Here is a 17,569-nt window from a genome sequence, read left to right on the forward strand (position 1 = left end):
TGCCGCTCTGTGCCGAGTGCAGTGAGAAGCAGCAGAGCTTCTTTTTAGAGCCAAAAGCAAGAAAGAACGCTGAAAAACATCCAGATATCTGTGTCTTACTATAGGGACCGGAGGAGGAGGACAAGTTAATGGGTACCACCAACGTGTAGGAGTAATTAAAAACAGCTCTATTAACATAAAATATTTGCTGCAGTATTCCATAGTGGAAAACATATAATTAATGTGACTACACAGCCTTAAAATATGTTGAATTATTTTTTTTTTCCTGGGTAGCAGGGAACTAAAAATGTCATTAAGTGAAGCCAAGGTCAGAAAGCAGTGCAGGCAGCTGTGGGAGGGGTGAAGGAAGCTGAGAGCAGGTAGATAAAACGTTTACTCCTAATGACTTACCTTCAGCACAGCAGTCCAGCAACACCATGGACATCGGCTGGGCAATTTTAATAATTGGCTTTGCTGCTCTTGTTGCAGCCTTCCTCCTTCTGGTAATTGGACTTGTGTACTCTGAGCTGATGAATTCAGACATTCCTCGTGGGGTTGCAAATAGTGGGAAGCTGCACATGGTTCATGGCTTGTTTGTTGGCATGGCAATCGTGGTGAGTGTCAGTATCACTGGAGGTGTTACTGCTTATTATTTTATGTTTTCTGTGTGTTATGGTGTTTGTTATAATGACCTTTTTTTGGTAATTATTAAACTTAAGGGAAGGCATCTTGTGCAGGATGACGGTGATAAATCGTCGCCGCTCTCTTAGGCTGTGTGTGCTGTCCTTTCTTTGTCCTCCAGCACCTGATAACGTTCAGATCAGAGAAATTTTAGATAAGAAATCACATCTACAAAAGGTGCAAAGAAACACAGTCATGTGTTCTGTTCCTTTGATGTTGTCATTGTAAATATGGTCCCTCGGAGAGAATAACCTTCACTCTGACTTTACCCGTCAAGAACATTTTTTTTTCAGCTGTTTGTTTTGTTCATAACATTGCGTCCTATTTGCTGTCTGTGGTTTCTTCTGCTGCCAGGGTCGGATCCTACACCGCCTGGGTATTTGTCATCAGGTCAGCTTCATTCGATGGTTCGTGGCTGGTTTTCTGACTCACAGGAAACAGGTTCCCGCAGGTCTGCGAGTGAAGGACATGAAGTTTTCTGAGGTGCCGGTGCGAGTTTACGAACCTACCACTGTGTGCGATGGCCTGAGAAGAGGCCTTGTGTATTTCCATGGAGGAGGATGGGTACTGGGCAGTATAGGTATTGAACTTTCAGATATTTTTTTAAAGGTTATATATGTAAGAATTAGAAAAATATAACATGTATTTCTATGTGAATGCCTTGTTTTCTTTCAGTGCCTGTGTCTCTAATACTAATTAGCTCTTCTGCTAATGTAGAAGAATCAAAAGTTACATAATTCATCAAAACTCATGAGGCTAATTTGACGGCTAAGTGGCTAACATACTTTATCAGGTAACCAATGCCAGATTTATATGAGCTTAGCAGCTAACATCATGATACACACAATGTATTATATCAAATAGTGTGGATTTGAACCATCTATAAATGAGGGATCTTAGAGCACGCTAGCATTAGCTTAGCTTAGATTCATATATTCTATATGCTGTTCTCTAAATCAACAACACAATATTACTCAGCAACATAACATTGCAGAGTAATATTGATCAGATCTATGCCCAGTGAGATGTATATTAAATCTAAGCATGTGTTCGAGCATGCTCAGACTGGTATCGATTTGATTAATTCTGACTGCAGAACAGTATTTTCCTCTAAATGACTGAAAAATACCTAACCTCTGAATCTGTCACCATGGCTACACAAAGGACCTGATCTCACCTTCTGCCTCCCAGACCGCATTATAATTTATTAACTGCTACTTCTCAACAGATTCTGTTGATGAAGTCTGCCGGCACATCGCCAAGCAATCTGACATTACGGTGATTTCTGTCGGGTATTTGAACTTTTTTCATTACTGCTTAGACACATCTACAATCTGTTTTGCCTTCCAAATCCAATATCTTGTCATGCTGTGTTCTCTCTCACCCTTCTTAGATACCGATTAGCCCCTGAGCACAGGTACCCTGCCCAGCTGGATGACTGTGAGGCTGCGACATGTCACTTCCTGTCTGTGGCTGAGACGGAGTTCAGCGTGGACTCTCGCAGAGTGGCAGTCGGAGGGGACGGCACCGGGGCTAACCTGGCAGCCGCGCTGTGCCAAAGGCTGGCTAGGAGAGAGGACGGACATCTGCCGTCCCCCTGCGCTCAGCTCCTTATCTACCCGGCCCTGCAGATGGCAGATTTCAACCTGCCCTCATACCAGCAGAATCATGCCGTGCCCATATTGTTTCGTGGCCGCATGGCATTCTACTTCCTGCAGTACCTCAGTGGAGACATGTCTGTGTGCCAAGAAGTGCTGGAAGGGAACCACGTCCCCACTGAGCTCAGGCCGTTCTACAATAAGTGGCTCTCCCCCTCTAACTTACCTCCTGAGTGCCTCACCCGTGGTTCCTGGGAGCACAGAGCTGCAGAATATGACGCAGAGGTGTATCATGCAATCAAAGCTGGTCTGGAACCTGAGGTTTCACCTTTACTGGCAGACGATGCAGTCATCCAGAAAACCCCTCCCACCTTCCTCCTCACCTGTGAGTACGATGTCCTGAGAGATGATGGGATTCTATACAGGAAACGCCTGCTGGACTCGGGGACTGACGTCACCTGGGAACATGTGACGGACGGCTTTCATGGAATGGTTAACTTTTATAAGCAGGGCTGGCTCAGCTTTCCCTCAGCAGGGCGGGTCGTTGATGCTGCTGTGGAGTATATAAAAACACTGTGAGCATCATAAATAACACTAGAGAATAAACTTTATTTGACTTTCCATCTTGTTTTCAATTTTAATAAACAAACTTGCCTGCAGTGTTCTTCATTAATATGATACTGTTCACAAAAGAGAGACAAACCCACAAAAAAATCAATAAACGTTTTTCTTCTGGAAATAGTTTCTGCCAACATTTTAACAATATACTGCTGCTCAAAGGTAACAGTCATGCCCCTGCCTGGAGGAATGCACCTCTTTTTAACAGAGACATATAAGACAGCTCCCGGTTGCTTCCAGGACGCTCTTCTTGCCTTACCTCCAGTGTTTGCTGTATCCATGGCAACACAGCTCTACAGTACTTCCTCCTGTCACTGCCTATGCCATTATAGGGGTCAGCTGAATGTACCTACATGTTTGACTAGCTAGACTAGCTCTAACAGGGCTTCATCTTTTTTTTCCTCCGGTTGACACCCAAGCTGAAGTATGAATCAGAATGTCATGATGCAGGATAAATGGGCCCAAACTGGATGGAGGATAGAGCAGAAGTATGCAAGCAAAGTGCTTTTAGGCAACTGGGCTGAAGACAGACTGCAGGTAGGTGTGTGTGTGTGTGTGTGTGTGTGAGAGAGAGTGTCTTTAATCCTCTATCCCACAAACTTTTTCCACCTTTGTTTCTGGTTTAACTTGGATTGAAAGTGAGAACACAGGCTATCTGTGCCTCTTCATGCTGCTGCACCCAAAACACAATGCCAAAGCAGTGGCAGTCTGCCAAGGGTTTTGTAGGACCTCAGTTGGTATTCAAATCTATATCAAAGTGATTAGGCGGCCTCAGTCGAGCTACATCAGCACAGCCTCCTGGTGGGAGAAGCTAGAGCTGGAGACTAATTGCATTGACGCGAGGTTCGGCCATGGGCTGCTGGTTCAGGATTTGAGGGGAGAAATGACCTAAGAAATACTGTACAACAGAGCGGGTCGATAGTGAAGTGTGAGCTTTGCTGATCCTCGCGCTGAGCTCATTGCTCAAGTCCCTGTGTATCCCCTCCCTTTTCACTCCTCGTTGCGATATGTCTGTTTATTCCGTCCAACACAGTTCACACGGGAGCCAAAGACAGCCAACAGCACCAGCCGTGTAGACTACCGGCCCCACTGGGACTCCAGGCCAGACGCCTCTGAGAGAAGATCTGCCCTGCTGAGAGCTGAGGTCAGCCTGTAACTGCTCATTCATGGCATTAACACCAATTGAATGTCTGTCACAACCCTGCAAGTCAGGGTTTTCGTCTCCAGAATGTGGACGCTTGTGCATAATATTGATGGGTAAGATAAAGGCCTGTAATAAAACTCTGTATGAAAGCAAGTTTCTGATGAGACTCAGCAGTCCTACTGAGCACTTACAGGCTAGTTAGAGCAATTTGCTGCTGTCAAAAGGGGACCCTCTTGAAGATTATTGGAAAAGAATAGGTCACACCCTCTGTGTCTCAGTTCAGGGGCTGAATCTTAAAACCGATTGGCACAATTTTAAAAAAAGCTGCTTCAAATGCAGCCTTGGTAATAAAATGAGTGCCAGCGACAGTTGGCAGCAAACAAAACTCAGCCAGCTGAGGAGTGCGTGTTTAAACAGCAGCCCAGGTTGCTCACAGTTGTTAGGCAACAGTAGCATCACTATGTGACAGCTGCTGACACAATGCGGCTAGAGCAGACCTTGAAGAGCTTCCATTTAGGCTTAAGTCTGAAGGCAACACTTGGGGCCTGTTGATCTTTGCATAGCCACCAATTAGGCCGCTCCCTGCCAGCTGCACATACAACCAATACCAACTAATGACTTTAAGGAGTTACTGCAGCCAGAGTCTGTACAATTTGCCATAAATACAAGAGAATTACCAGACTTTAAGGAAAAAGAATGGGGTTTAGGCAGTGATGAGCGCACCCTCCATCCTCAAACTGTCTCCCTCTGCTCTCAATCTCAGATCGCCGCACTCGATGTCAAACCGAGTTTTGGCAGTAAGGAGGCGGGACCAGTCTCTCATTTGATTGGTCCCTTTCAACACCCAGTTTGTTCCCCACTTCTGGTCGCCTCGATTGACAAGAAACGTCGGAAAACGCAAACCGACCGGAAGTGGGGAACAAACTGGGTGTTGAAAGGGACCAATCAAATGAGAGACTGGTCCCGCCTTCTTACTGCCAAAATTCGGTTTGACATCGAGTTCAGCGAGCTGAGATTGCGAGCAGAAAGATGCAAGTGTGCGTCAGCGTGGCTGCACTGCACCATCCCGTGAGACAGCCGTAGACACAAAAAAAGTACAAACTCCACTTCCGATTGCATCCTTTGAACGGATGTGGCTCCTGAATAGAAACACAGTGTATACTTGAATCCAAACAAGGCCGCTGCATAGAGACCATGCCAAGATGCCTGTGTATTGTTATCCAGGGGCTTCCATCCAAGATGCTGTTCGCCCACTGTGACCCGCCATCCTCACATTATATGGTCACACAGTATGAAGACAGCTACGGGCATCAGCACAGCAGCGCTTTGCCTACTCTGCGACCCTGGCGTCCTGACAACCTGACATGGCAGCCTGAGAGATCCGACCGGCCAAATTCTGGTAAGAGCACAGTTTAAAATGCCAGAAGGTACAAATAAAACCTGGGAGTCCACACTGTCCAGTTACTGTCGCACAGACACACGTAAATATCTGCATGGACAAAACACATCAGCAGTTGTGCCCATGAACAATGAAGTCCGCATGGCCACAGATGTCTTTTATTGTTCTGAACCAGTCACCAGTGTAATTAATGGCTGCAGGAACATGGTTGTTAACTTTCTCTTCCTTTACAGCCCTTCCAACCAACTTTGGCCCGCTGCGGTCCACAAATCAGTGTTTCGAAAAGCAGCGGTCACACCTCCCGTCTCTGACTGTGTACAGGTCAACGTACCAGAGGCACCCGCTCAGTGCCTTCTGCCAGAGCCGCTTTGCCAGGGCTCCACGAGCGCTCTCCAGCCACCTCTATGCAGCCAATCACAACAACAAGGATCTGGACCTCAGACAACGCTCGCTCCTACAGGTCCCAGATCATTGTTTTAGTCTACTTCCTCCATCACAACAGGCCTAGAGACCAGACCGTGGCTCTCACATCGCCTCACATGCTGCGTGTTACTCTACAAGCTCTGCTCACAGAGCTGCTGCTCTCTGGTTCCTCTGTTTTTATTAGTTGGCAGTAATAGAAAAAAATAACTGAACAGACCGTTTGGGAAATCAAAAGGATTAAAAAAACGAAACGTGATTGTCATTATGTGGGCGTGAGGACTACTGTAACTTTACAGCACTGTGTGTTCAGTGTGAAATGGTGTGTGTCTGTGTGCACAAGGGAGAAACAGGGAGGGAGGGGGAGGGGGGCTATAAATTATGTCCGCCCTTCCAGAGGATAATTACATGCAAATTCTCTCTCTCTCTCTCTCTTTGCACACTTGAAACTCAGACTGAGCTGTGAGTATTTCACTAGATGTTCCCTGTGAAAAGGAAGAAGGGGAAAATATATATAATACAAGTGTTGATGCCAGAAGTGACCTGAGTATTGATGCAAACCAGCAGCCATGAGTCACCCACGGCAAAGTCTGAGGGGACGTGTCTAAGTCCCATTCCATTAGGTGTTTAATTACAGGGAATCAAAGTGTTTAATTAGGAAGAATCAAAGATGCTTATGTTTGATGGTCAACCATCTGCGTCTGCCTCTCTCTCTCTCTCTCTCTCTCTCTCTCTGCCTGCTGCCTTCCAGTGCGGCTCTGTTACACCCACTGTTAGCTAGTTAGTCACTCCACTATGCTGCTGATGTCTGTGTGTCACATGACACCCGTGTGTTATGGGAAGTCTTACCCCAAAGCACCGTTGCAGTCGCCTCCAGAGCCACATGATGGTGCTGTAGCAGCATGCCTTTCTCTCTTGCTCGCCCTGTGTGTGTGTGGCTGTACAGTCTGTACAGTGAGAGGTTGTAAACGAGCAGACAGCGAGGGATTTAATGTATCATTCATGTGCATATTTAAATTATTAATGTAATCAACACTGTACAATAAACAGTTTAGATTGTGTTCTCGTGTTGTCCTATTAACGGTTATACGTCACATAAATACTGCAACAGAATACTTCTGGTAACTCACTGTGGATTAATATGACAAATTCATGCATTCAGTCCTCGGATTCTATAAAACAAATCACAAGGTAAAGTTATTTAATAAGTAAGATGATCACAGAGTTAATTGCACTTCTTAACAAAAGACAAAATGTATAAAATAACTGCGTGGATGAGTGTTGGGAGGGTTTCAAATGTCATGACAAATGCTTCGGAGGCTCACCTATTCATATTACACGACATGCCCATTTACATCCTGTCATAGTTAAAGAGCAGCTATAGATAATGGTGCTGTATCCAGGCCACTGTGTAAGTTATAGCCATGCCCTATACAAGTGATAGATTATCACTGCGTTGCACAGTCTCTGTTTGTTAGTTGAATGAACTCATTTACTCTGAGACCTTTTTTTATGGATTATCCTAACAGTAAAGAGGTTAAGCATCTGGGATGATATAAAAGCAGTGTAATGGCAGGAAGGAATGGCAAATCAAAGAAGCAAACAATCCACGTGGCAGCACAGCCTGCGTAAATCTAAGCAAACAGTAGTTCGAGTACCATTAAGAGTCTAATACTTTATATCTAGTGCCAGGGACGAGACATAAGAAACACACAATTCTTCTTTGTGTAATACCCGACCCAAGAAATAGAAAATATGTGGAAATAACAACGCCTCCAAGACATGTCAGCACAGTGGTTACAATTCTGCAATAACATTAGAGGGGTGAGCATAAATCCAGTGCATACAGTGAACCATAAACATGATGTAAAGCATGCTCGTGTGGAGCTTGCATGGATACTCAGTGACCGTCTAATCTTGTCATCGATGGAGAACTGAATCCTGGCTACACACTGGTCTGCCGAGGTGTCTTATCAGGTAGTGAAAGGACAAAGGGGAGAAGGGTGCCTTTGGCAGCAGGGAGGACATCCAAGTCCTCGTCCATGAAGGTAGGGGAGATCTCATCCGCATGGAACCTCATAGTGAACTGGTGGCTGACGCAGTAGATCGTGCCGTCCATGGCGGCACACTGGAACGCGGGGCAGCGCAGGAGCCGCCTGGAGCTGCACTCGTACCACAGTCGAGCCACCGTGTGGTAACGGTACACGCTGATGCCCAGCAGAGGGTTAACATCAAAACGATAGAGAAACCTCCCCACAGAGACCAGGTCTGCAGTTCTGTCTTTGCAGCCTACTAAGAGACTTGGCCTCCAGGTGTTGGTTTTGGGGCTGTAGCGCAGCATATATCTGAGGGTTCCCCCGGAAACAAAAAGCTCTCCGTTGCACACCGTGACATGATGTGCCACAGCAAACGTGTCATTAGGCAGCGGAGCCACGAACGTCCATCTGTCCGAGCGTGGGTCATAGCGTTCCACCGAGGAGAGGCACTCCCCTCCGATGGCATAGATGTAGCCCTCCAGTGCTGCCAGTTTGCAGCGGGGCCGGGCTTCATTCATAGGACTGATCTCTTTCCAGATGGATGTCAAAGGATTGTAGCAAAACACTCGCTTTGAGGGTGTCATTTCCCTGTCTGTGCCTTGGCAGCCCACCGCCACAAATAAGTAGTTATCCATTGTGCAGATGGCACAGGCTTTAGAGATGACCTCCTGTGGGATTAGGCAGAGTGTGTGCCAGGCGTCTTTGTAGTCATCATAATAGTACACTGCACTGGACGTCCTCCCCTGCTCTGATGTTGCTGTCTGCCCCTCTGTGTTCCTCACCCAATCTTGAGGGTCCATATTTGCAGCCATGACAAACTGTCTCCCCTTCATTCTCTGCCTCCGGATTTGCTCCCTCTCACCAGCCATTAACCGTCCATAAAGGTTGGGGTCCCTGAGCACCTGGAGGTAGTTGTCGGACATGACCCCCAGGGCTGCTTGCTGCACAGCCGTCTGGCTGTGTTTCTTGGCCAGACAGAGAGTCTCCAAGCAGTTGCCCAGATCAAGCTTACTCTTTAAGTTTTCCAAATCTGTGCCGTCAAAGACTTTTGCTGGAAGGTGTAAAAATGGAGCCCCTGCTACAGTCTCCAGATCCTCCTTCCTGACATGAAGGCTTTCGCTGTCTGTGGAGGGACTGCTCACAGATTCATCGCCAGCTGGGGCCAGAGAGTGAGTCATTGAAGCTCTTGATGTTAGAAATGGGATGGAGAGCTCAGTCTCCTCTGCTGCAGACAGATAGCTCTCCTTGCGTAGGAGTGCAGGCCTCGCAGGGTGCCTTTGCTTGAGGCTTCCTAGCGAGGAGGCATCCTTAACGGTGCTTTGTGGTAAAACCAGATCACGCATAATGATGGGGCTCAAGGAGGACGGTGAGTCTGCGAGGCTGCTTCCAAACTGCGCTGGCTGTGACTCAGAGCTCCTCTCATAGTGACCCAGCACAGTGCTAGAATCCGTAATAGAGTGAGAAGAAGACTCAACATAGTAATCATATATCTTTCCACGCACAATCTGGTCTCCAGTTTCTTCCAGCACTACGTTGGCATTCTCCACTTTGATCTCTGCCTTGGAGAGGAAGCTGGAGTAGGCCCCCTGGTGTTCCAAGTCCTGCCTTAACTCCCTGCCCACACCCACACTGCCCTCCAGCTTCTGCAAAAAGCAAGGAGAGCGGCGTCCCGTCGTACTGGCCGTCCCACTCTCTGCTGGATCAGGAAGGTTCAAAGCAGATCCAAATGAAATATTACTTGTGGCAACACGTGTTAGCGTCTGATGAGAAGTGAGGATCTCTTTCATGCTGGTATCTTCGTTGCTATTTGACATACTTGATGCATCCTCAGTTCGGTGCGGATCAGCTTCTGCTGGTGTTTCCTTGGTGCTGTCAGATGTCAGGTCATCAGAGTCCGAGTGTCCGGTTCGATCGCCCTCATCTGTCGTGTCATGTTTTGGTGAGTTTTGATGTTGTAGCGTCGTCTTGCAGTTTTGGCAGGTTGCATTTTGTGTTTTTTTGTTGAGCTGGATTTTCCTCTCGTGCCTGGCGCTGTAGAACCTGTAGGCCCAGGACACCAGCAGCACCGCGGCCACAGAGACGCTAAGTTTCAGCAGCAGCTGCATGTCGAACTGAACTCCCAGAAGCTCAGCAATAGGCATGGCTGCAGCAGTGATGGTGGCAACTGGCTGGCTGACTGATCCTATTGAATGTTATTGTCGCTACGCCTCAGCTGACCGTGGCTGATTCCTTTCATTGTAACAGAGCTGCTGTGACCTGATGACTGCGTCTCTTTGCCCAAAGGATCAAGTGTAAAGTGATAGCTCTCCAGGTGCTATTTGCATCCCTGGCTCCGCAGAGGCGGGGCACCCTCCATGCACCACCTGTAGTTATTCAGATGCAGTCAGCAACCATACACAGAGTAGATCAATATTTGGTTATGCAATTTACTGACTCAGCCAAGCTTTTCCCAGATCTATGCAGATGTAATCTAAGAACTTTTAGTGAATGCATTCTGATCCTCACTCTGAGCTGCATGAACAGGAGGTTCACTTCACTCACAGATTATAATAATGTAGTTAAAAACATTATGCCAGATGACTCTTTAACTTGTTCATACTTTAAGAGAGCAGGAGGAAAAGATGGTTTGAATAAGGGGTGGAGAGCAAGGATAGGTGATATTTATCAAATACTTAATAACCAGGATACATCTGTTTGCACAGTCACGCCACAGATCAAAGGTCCCTCTCTGTGCCAACACAGATGCTTATATAGCTCTCAGAAGAGGAGCTGAAGATTGCAATCGGACACTTAAATGGCACTCATGTGGTATTTTAAACTCACAGAACAGCATCAGAGGAAAAAGACATGAAAAGAGTGTAGTTTCAGAGAGACAGGCCTGACAGGCCCATTCATTTCCATACACAATCCTGAGATGCAAACACGCAGCAGTCACATGGGAACCATGCCACTCAGGCTGTCATTTGTGCTGCTGATAACACACCACAGCGTGACTGTGGTCAACAGCAAAACCAGTGTTTATTCCAACAGCGCTGTGAAGACGCATCACGTGGAGAGGGCGTGCGTCAGGTGCCAGCTTGGTCACCTGATAGCCGAGCCTGCAGACAACTAAAAGGAAACCGGATCCTGCAAGCACGGTCAACTCCTGAATTATTCACAAATGCCATATAGAGGCATTTTCTTATCCTGTCTATTGCTCCTGGCTCAGGCGAGCATGATTGTCACCCATGTGCATTGTTGTGTGGAGACACTTTCCACTTTTCCCTGAGTAAAGACAGTCATGATGGGCGCATAACATGAACAGAGGACACAGCAGACATTTGTAAACATGTTTTCTGAGTTTTTACTGTAATAATCAAGCAAGCTGAGTGAAGCTGGAGAGGCTGAGGAGGAACGAGTTAAACACACACAAAAAGATATTGATCCATCACAACATGTAAAAGAATGACTAATAAAGCTGACTGGGTCATTCTATTCAGATTATGATGAGACTGACTGAAGAGGTTATTAAAGGTTATACATGTAAAAATCTGCACACCTTGTGGCCATTTAGGGAACTGCAGATAGCATCCTCCTAAACATTACTGTTGGCTATGAGAAACCAGTCAAATACACAGTTTATTTGCTGACATCCAATGTCTTAGATGTTATACTCAGTGATATGCTAAGCTAACTATCATATCTACTCCTAATGGTGCTTGGCTGCTGACAACATTTGCAATCAATCAATGTAAGCTTATAGGCAACTAGCTGAAATGCTGCACAGCATGGATCGGGCACTTCATAACATCTGTAATGATGTATCAGACGCTAGCCTGTTAGCAGGCTGCTACTGTTAGCTTGTGTTGCACCATGAGGCAATTCACTCATATGGACATTTTGATTGAGTGATTTTTATATATTTTGGTGGCAACTGGTTTACAAAAAATTCATAATTCCTGCCTTTAAATAGGCAGCTGTAAATCTGTATTTTTACATAGGCCTATTAACTAGTTCAGTAGAGCTGATGCTACTTTAAGTGTTCATACATACTTTTAACTTTGATAGTTACACTCAGATAAATATCTACGATGCATTTCTTCCGGCATTGTAATGTAGTCATATAAAGCCAATTTGCACATTGTAATGTGTTTAGAAATTGAGCTGTTTTCCTCTCTTGAATTGTGGAGTGAGTGATAAAAGCAAAAAAAATAAAACCACAGAAGTGCCTCTTGAATAAAAAAAAAAGACAAATGATAGCAGAGTTATAATGCTATACAGTGGGTGGACGAGGATTTGTGCCCTTTGGTTTCCTGCACTGGATGAAAAAAAAAAAAAAAAGTAATTCAAAGCGCATATGACTGTGTGTTAATAATGTTTGTGCTGTGCAGCTCTCATCTCCGGAATGCAGGAATATGGATTGTACTTTGGCAAGGTGAGCTGATATCCCAAACGGATAGGTCTATCCTTTCTATTCAACTAAGCTTTAAAAATCTCTCCTCTTACCTCCCACCTGGTTTAAACCTTAATCCCTTAATACGTGTTGTGTCCTCAGAATAGCTTAAATTGCAATTCTTGTGAAGTCCAAAAAAAAAAATGCAGGATTACTCTGCATTAAGCTGCCCTTCACTGAGAGTGTGCCAGCTGCAAAAGGGTTAATATCAGAATATCCTTCAAATGCCACTATGGGGTCAATACAATCAGAAATATCGGAAAGAAAGTGATTTGATTAAAGTTGTCTCTATCAAACATGAATAATAAATAAATAAGCAAACAGGCTCAGACGGATTCAGATTTCCCTGATATGATGGGATTATAATCAAACTAGATTGAAAACAATTTCTGCAACTAGACGAGCAGGTGTGTGCAGAATGAGATGTACCCAGCATATCTACTGCTGAACATGTCAAACACCAGGTCTGAAGTAAAGTCAAGGCTTGTGAGTTTTATCATCTCTCCATTTTTAATACAGGTGAAATGAAACAAATGCAACAACCCTGTTTACACAAGCTGCCTCAGGTGAGCTCCTCCCTGGAATGGCGGCTAAAAATGATCCTACTACTGTAAATGTCTGGGTAAGAGTTACGTATTGTACACAATGTAGGTCACTTAAGATAGTATGTCACAAGTAAATAACTGGATTACAGGCCAGTGACAATGAGTTGCAGTGCTGTCAATTGCAACACACCGAAAGGAGAAAGAATCTTCAAACGTCACATGCACCACAACCCCAAAACAGCAGACATGTTAGGTTTTTTTTTTTTAAACTCTGTCCTCAGAGACCTGCCATATAGATATAAAAAGCCCAGATGAGAAACAGAAAGGCTGTTAATGCTTCCGTCCTTTCAGCCAGAGAGAATCATCTCTGATAACAGTGTTGAATGAAGTACAAACAAAGGTGGAGAACTCTGAGCTCTCTCAGCACCCATCCCTCACCGTGACCCATATAACCTCTGTAATTATTTTTCAGTATTTACACTGATGTACACAAAATACACTCAAAAATGAGATCTTTTTTCTTGTTTCTCAATGCATTAAAATCATCTTGTACATTCCAGCCATCAGGAAGAAAAACAAAATTGTATAATAATTATAATAATATTAATAATAATAATAATAATTAAAAAAAAGTAGAAGGTTCTCTCGGAGCGTTTGTTCTCTCTGTCAGCTTGTTTTGCTAATCAGGTGCATCCCGGGACGTGTGACAGACAGGTGTGGTTGATAAGTCTGAGCCAGTTCCATGTTTCACATTTCAGTCAAGACACCAACGACATTTTGACTCATCAGAATGAAATCCAAATGCTTTTTTCTTTTCCGTTTCAAATCAACTGATTTTATTGATCAACAGGCAGACGTGGGACAAGAAACAAAAAAAAAAAAGGAGGTGTAACTGGGCAGGGCTATATAGGAGGTGGTTACTGTTCATCACGTTGTTCTTTTGATATCATTATCTTGGTTATTATTTTTGTTACAAAAAAAAACAGTGAGGCGCCATCATGTGGTGACGCTGTTTTCCTGATCGACTGACGTATGGAGGGTCTGTTGATGACTGGAGAAGGCTTGCGGGACTCTGGGAAGTGTGTGTGTGTGTGTGTGTGTGTATGTGGATGTTGTGTAAGAAGGGCAAGTGTGTGAGTGTGTGTGTGTGTGTGTGTGCGTAAGTGAGAGTGTCTTGGATGAGAGGTTTCACGTCAGTTCCACTGTCACTGTGAGGACAAGTGCCATCCACGTTAGTCCGAGCACGTCCGCGCGGGAGGCTTCATCTGCAAACACCAAAGAAGAAGAAGTCAATCAGACGGACGGCCGGGCCTCCAGTCATTGTGTCATGTGTCATGTTTCTGTGTTGACTTTTAACCCTGTCCAAATGTAAACAGTGAGATTTAGAGTGGCAGACGCACTAAATGTAAATAAATGAAACACTTTTGTGAAATAATTGAATCTTATTCAAGCTTTAATTTAAATAGAGTTAATAAATAATAATCAAATGTATGCGGTCCATATGTGCAGGCTTTGACATGCAGCTTTAGTTCACAGAGAAACTATGTAATCATGTTCAAGGAAGTGACATCATGAAGCGCTTCACTAAAATACACACAGCAGCGTTAAAAGGTGGAGGTCTGCACCAATCAGCCAACACTCCCACAGACCTTCATGGCTCCCATGATCACATGATGTGTATCAACCGAACGTGCTGTTTATTTAGTTAGTTAGTTAGTACGAGCCAGCATGCAGGACCAGAGAGGACCATCATGTGGTCTGTCCAATGATGTTTCCATCCATCGAATGTATGGCACAAACCAAACAAGAGGACGATGATTGTCTGGCCCCATGTGGTCCACTGTAAATGTGGGAACTAATCACAAAGCCCTATTGTAACACTGTTTTTTACCTCACATGTATGGGCGCTTGTGTGTGCACCAACACGGGATCTATTTTAGCTGCGATATAAATCCTACAGACGCAGGTGCTGCAAACAAGCTGAAGATAAAAGAGCCGTCTCCACAGCAAAGAGAGGACATTATTACACCATAAAAAAACAAACGGTTTGGAGGCGGGTTCATCCTGTGGTCAGAGCGTCACGCTGCTGGGACCACAAGTGTCTTTATACATGAGTGACTGAGACAAGGTAATGAATTTAATGGAGGTCAATTATTATTAGATCTGGACATTAAGAGCGTAATTTATCTCTAGTAAGCCAAACAGTATGTTACTGAAATATTCATTATTAAACAAGTGTTGTTTACCTATAAGAACAGGCGCCTTCACCATGCTAGCTCTCTGTCTGATTGCCGCTCTGAGGCCAGCAGCAAAGACAACAGCCTGATGCTACTATTGTTTTGTGTGGCTCCTTTGTGGAGTTCTTTCAGAGAGAGGACTGTGGGAGGAAAGTTGTGACAAAGTGTGGGTGTGTCTTTGCTGACACAAACCAACAATTTATACCTTTGTGCCAAAGCCTGTGGCTGCCTGGAGGCTGACAGCACTGTACAATCTGAACGATGAAGCCCAGTGACCTAAAAATGAATGCAACGCTCAGCAGTATGTGTATGTTTGTATACATTCTACTCTGCTTGAACTATAGTCATACAACATTAGTCGGTACCACTGGATCTTCTCCACAAGTGCTTCATCTCATTTGGTAATGGGCTCATCCAACCATAAGATCATCATCTGAGGTCCCCCTTCCAGTCCACGATCATAGCTGCACGTCGCCCTGCCATCTGTTTGCCTTTTTGGCACAAGCTTCTGAGCTTTTCTACCAACCTTTTTTTAACTGGAACTGATTTCTGTGGCAACATGTTTTTTTTTTTTTTAAATAAACGATCACCTCAGATATGCCGGACCTTAAATGCCAGCTGGAAACACAATATAATACTTTCTTTGTGCATATTTCTACAAGATAGCTGTTCACAAATTACTACTTGACCTTTCTGACACATGTGTTTGTATGCCTACCACAGAAGTTCCAGTCTCAGCTCTAAAAGAGGAATTATCTTTGAATATTTCATGGCACGGCGGAAAATGACAGATGGAACATGCATGCCATAAAAGAAAAAAAAATTAAAATACAGATTACTTGATTACGGCTCCTGGCTGTCCTGATACAGTTATGTTTGAGTCCATCAGCTGAGGCTTTGTTAGCTGTAATGAATTTTGTATTATGGTGAAAGAACAGCTGTGTCTCAGCCAGGCGGATGCATTGCACTCGATAAGGCGACAACTTGTGACACATCCAGCAGCCTCTGCTGACAGGTACCGTATTCTGTGGCAGAGAACATGTCACATTTTTGTCCTCAAGTTTTCGTAGCAGACTGGAATTCTGACAAAGATGAATGAATGTGACCTCACTCATGGAAAGTGCAGATTTTTTTACTGACTGACTGACGACTGACTGACAGCGGCGGCCCGTTGCTCTCGTACCAGATGAAGAGTCCGGCACTCAGCCATTAAGCTAGGACATGTGTGTGTGTGTGTGTGTGTGGTGACCTCATGGGGCCATGTTGTACACCGATTTGACTTGCATGCAAGGCATGTCTGCGCGTCCATGCTGACCTGATTCTGTCCTTGCTGCGACACACCTGCTCCTTTGCTTACCATAGCATTTGCATTCACAGATTTGCATGCCAAAGATATAACTAGCAGAGAGAGAGAGAGGAGGAGGAGGAGGAGGAGGGGGAAAACAGAGACAGAGACACAAATGGCAAAAAAATGGGGAGGAAGAGAATAAGGTGAAGCTTCGGAAGAACCCGTATCAGCCAACAATGCTGTTCAAATTCCGAGCGGAGCTTAAAGACAGCCCCGCTCGCCATCTGTTTGGGAAGCTGCTTCCATGTATGCTGGGACAAACATGCACATCACAGACATGCACTAGGGATTATACATGGGGTAATCATACCATTCAAATTCACTTTCCAGTTCATCGACAGAAATACTACACCACGGGTGCATCGTTGATTCTAATGGGTGTACTGTGGCATGTTTTACTACATGAGAGCACTGAGACTGGAAGAGTCTTGGTTTTTGAGTCCCATCTAAACTCTGATTTCTACTTCTATAAGGCTGCAGTCTCGTCTCAGTCTTCATGGTTCAGAAGCCAGTCTGTCAAATCTCCAAACTCTGGCGATTTAGGCCAGAACTGAATGTATTTCTACACTACGGCGTAATCTGCACTTTGAAAAGAGTGAGTGGAAAATCAGCATCAAAATCAGAGATTTGTGTGAGGATGAAGAGTGAAAAATAAATATGATGGAAGGTGGGAGAAGGAGGGGAGGAAGAGGGAAATACAGACATGGGTGAAGGATCAATTGAAGCCGAAGACGGAAGAATCGAGCGCAGAAGACAGTCAGAGGGATTGCAGTAGAAAGAGAGACGGAGAGATGGAAAGGTTGTTGTCACAGCCCTGCGGCTTCCTCTGACAATCCCTCATCTTTACATATGATAATCTCAGAAGCCGCAAACGAGCCACCACTGCACATACGAGGCACCAATAATCTCACACTCAACCAGAAGTGACAGGCACGGTTAGTCACTGGGAAAGGCTTGTTGCTCGCTGCTGCTCAACATCGGGCGAAGATTAATCCTGAACTGAATCACTCTCACGCAGTCTATCTGGGGCAAAGCATTCAGGACAGAACCCAAAAAAAAAAAAAAAAAACATCCACCTGTCAATACCGCGGCTGTGGAAACCACCGCCTCAAGTGCTGCTGCTTTGATCAGA

At 45.0% G+C, this 17,569-nt stretch overlaps 4 protein-coding genes across 4 annotated transcripts in view; 2 read left to right on the forward strand and 2 right to left on the reverse strand.

Annotated features, from left to right (window-relative positions):
- Window positions 1–389: 389 nt before the first annotated feature.
- aadacl4 (arylacetamide deacetylase-like 4) lies at window positions 390–2,917 on the forward strand. The gene is made up of 4 exons (XM_028406551.1): window positions 390–593; window positions 1,015–1,240; window positions 1,889–1,952; window positions 2,054–2,917. The coding sequence occupies exons 1-4, from the start codon at window positions 417–419 to the stop codon at window positions 2,835–2,837; spliced, it is 1,251 nt and encodes a 416-aa protein (XP_028262352.1). The 5' UTR covers window positions 390–416; the 3' UTR covers window positions 2,838–2,917.
- A 385-nt stretch (window positions 2,918–3,302) lies between these two features.
- cfap107 (cilia and flagella associated protein 107) lies at window positions 3,303–5,927 on the forward strand. Its single transcript, XM_028405135.1, has 4 exons — window positions 3,303–3,413; window positions 3,910–4,020; window positions 5,245–5,419; window positions 5,653–5,927. Exons 1-4 carry the CDS (start codon window positions 3,303–3,305, stop codon window positions 5,925–5,927), a joined length of 672 nt encoding a protein of 223 aa, XP_028260936.1.
- A 1,466-nt stretch (window positions 5,928–7,393) lies between these two features.
- klhdc7a (kelch domain containing 7A) lies at window positions 7,394–10,121 on the reverse strand. Its single transcript, XM_028406379.1, has one exon. It carries the CDS (start codon window positions 10,014–10,016, stop codon window positions 7,785–7,787), a length of 2,232 nt encoding a protein of 743 aa, XP_028262180.1. The 5' UTR covers window positions 10,017–10,121; the 3' UTR covers window positions 7,394–7,784.
- Window positions 10,122–13,812: 3,691 nt separating this feature from the next.
- igsf21a (immunoglobin superfamily, member 21a) overlaps window positions 13,813–17,569 on the reverse strand; it is a 172,958-nt gene continuing 169,201 nt past the window's right edge. Inside the window, exon 10 of the mRNA XM_028406516.1 lies at window positions 13,813–14,117. Within this exon, the coding sequence (XP_028262317.1) occupies window positions 14,041–14,117 (77 nt within the window). The 3' untranslated portion in view covers window positions 13,813–14,040. The remainder of the gene's footprint in view (window positions 14,118–17,569) is intronic.

The sequence above is a fragment of the Parambassis ranga genome, chromosome 5, assembly GCF_900634625.1.
Source record: "Parambassis ranga chromosome 5, fParRan2.1, whole genome shotgun sequence".
NCBI classification, from domain to species: domain Eukaryota; kingdom Metazoa; phylum Chordata; class Actinopteri; family Ambassidae; genus Parambassis; species Parambassis ranga.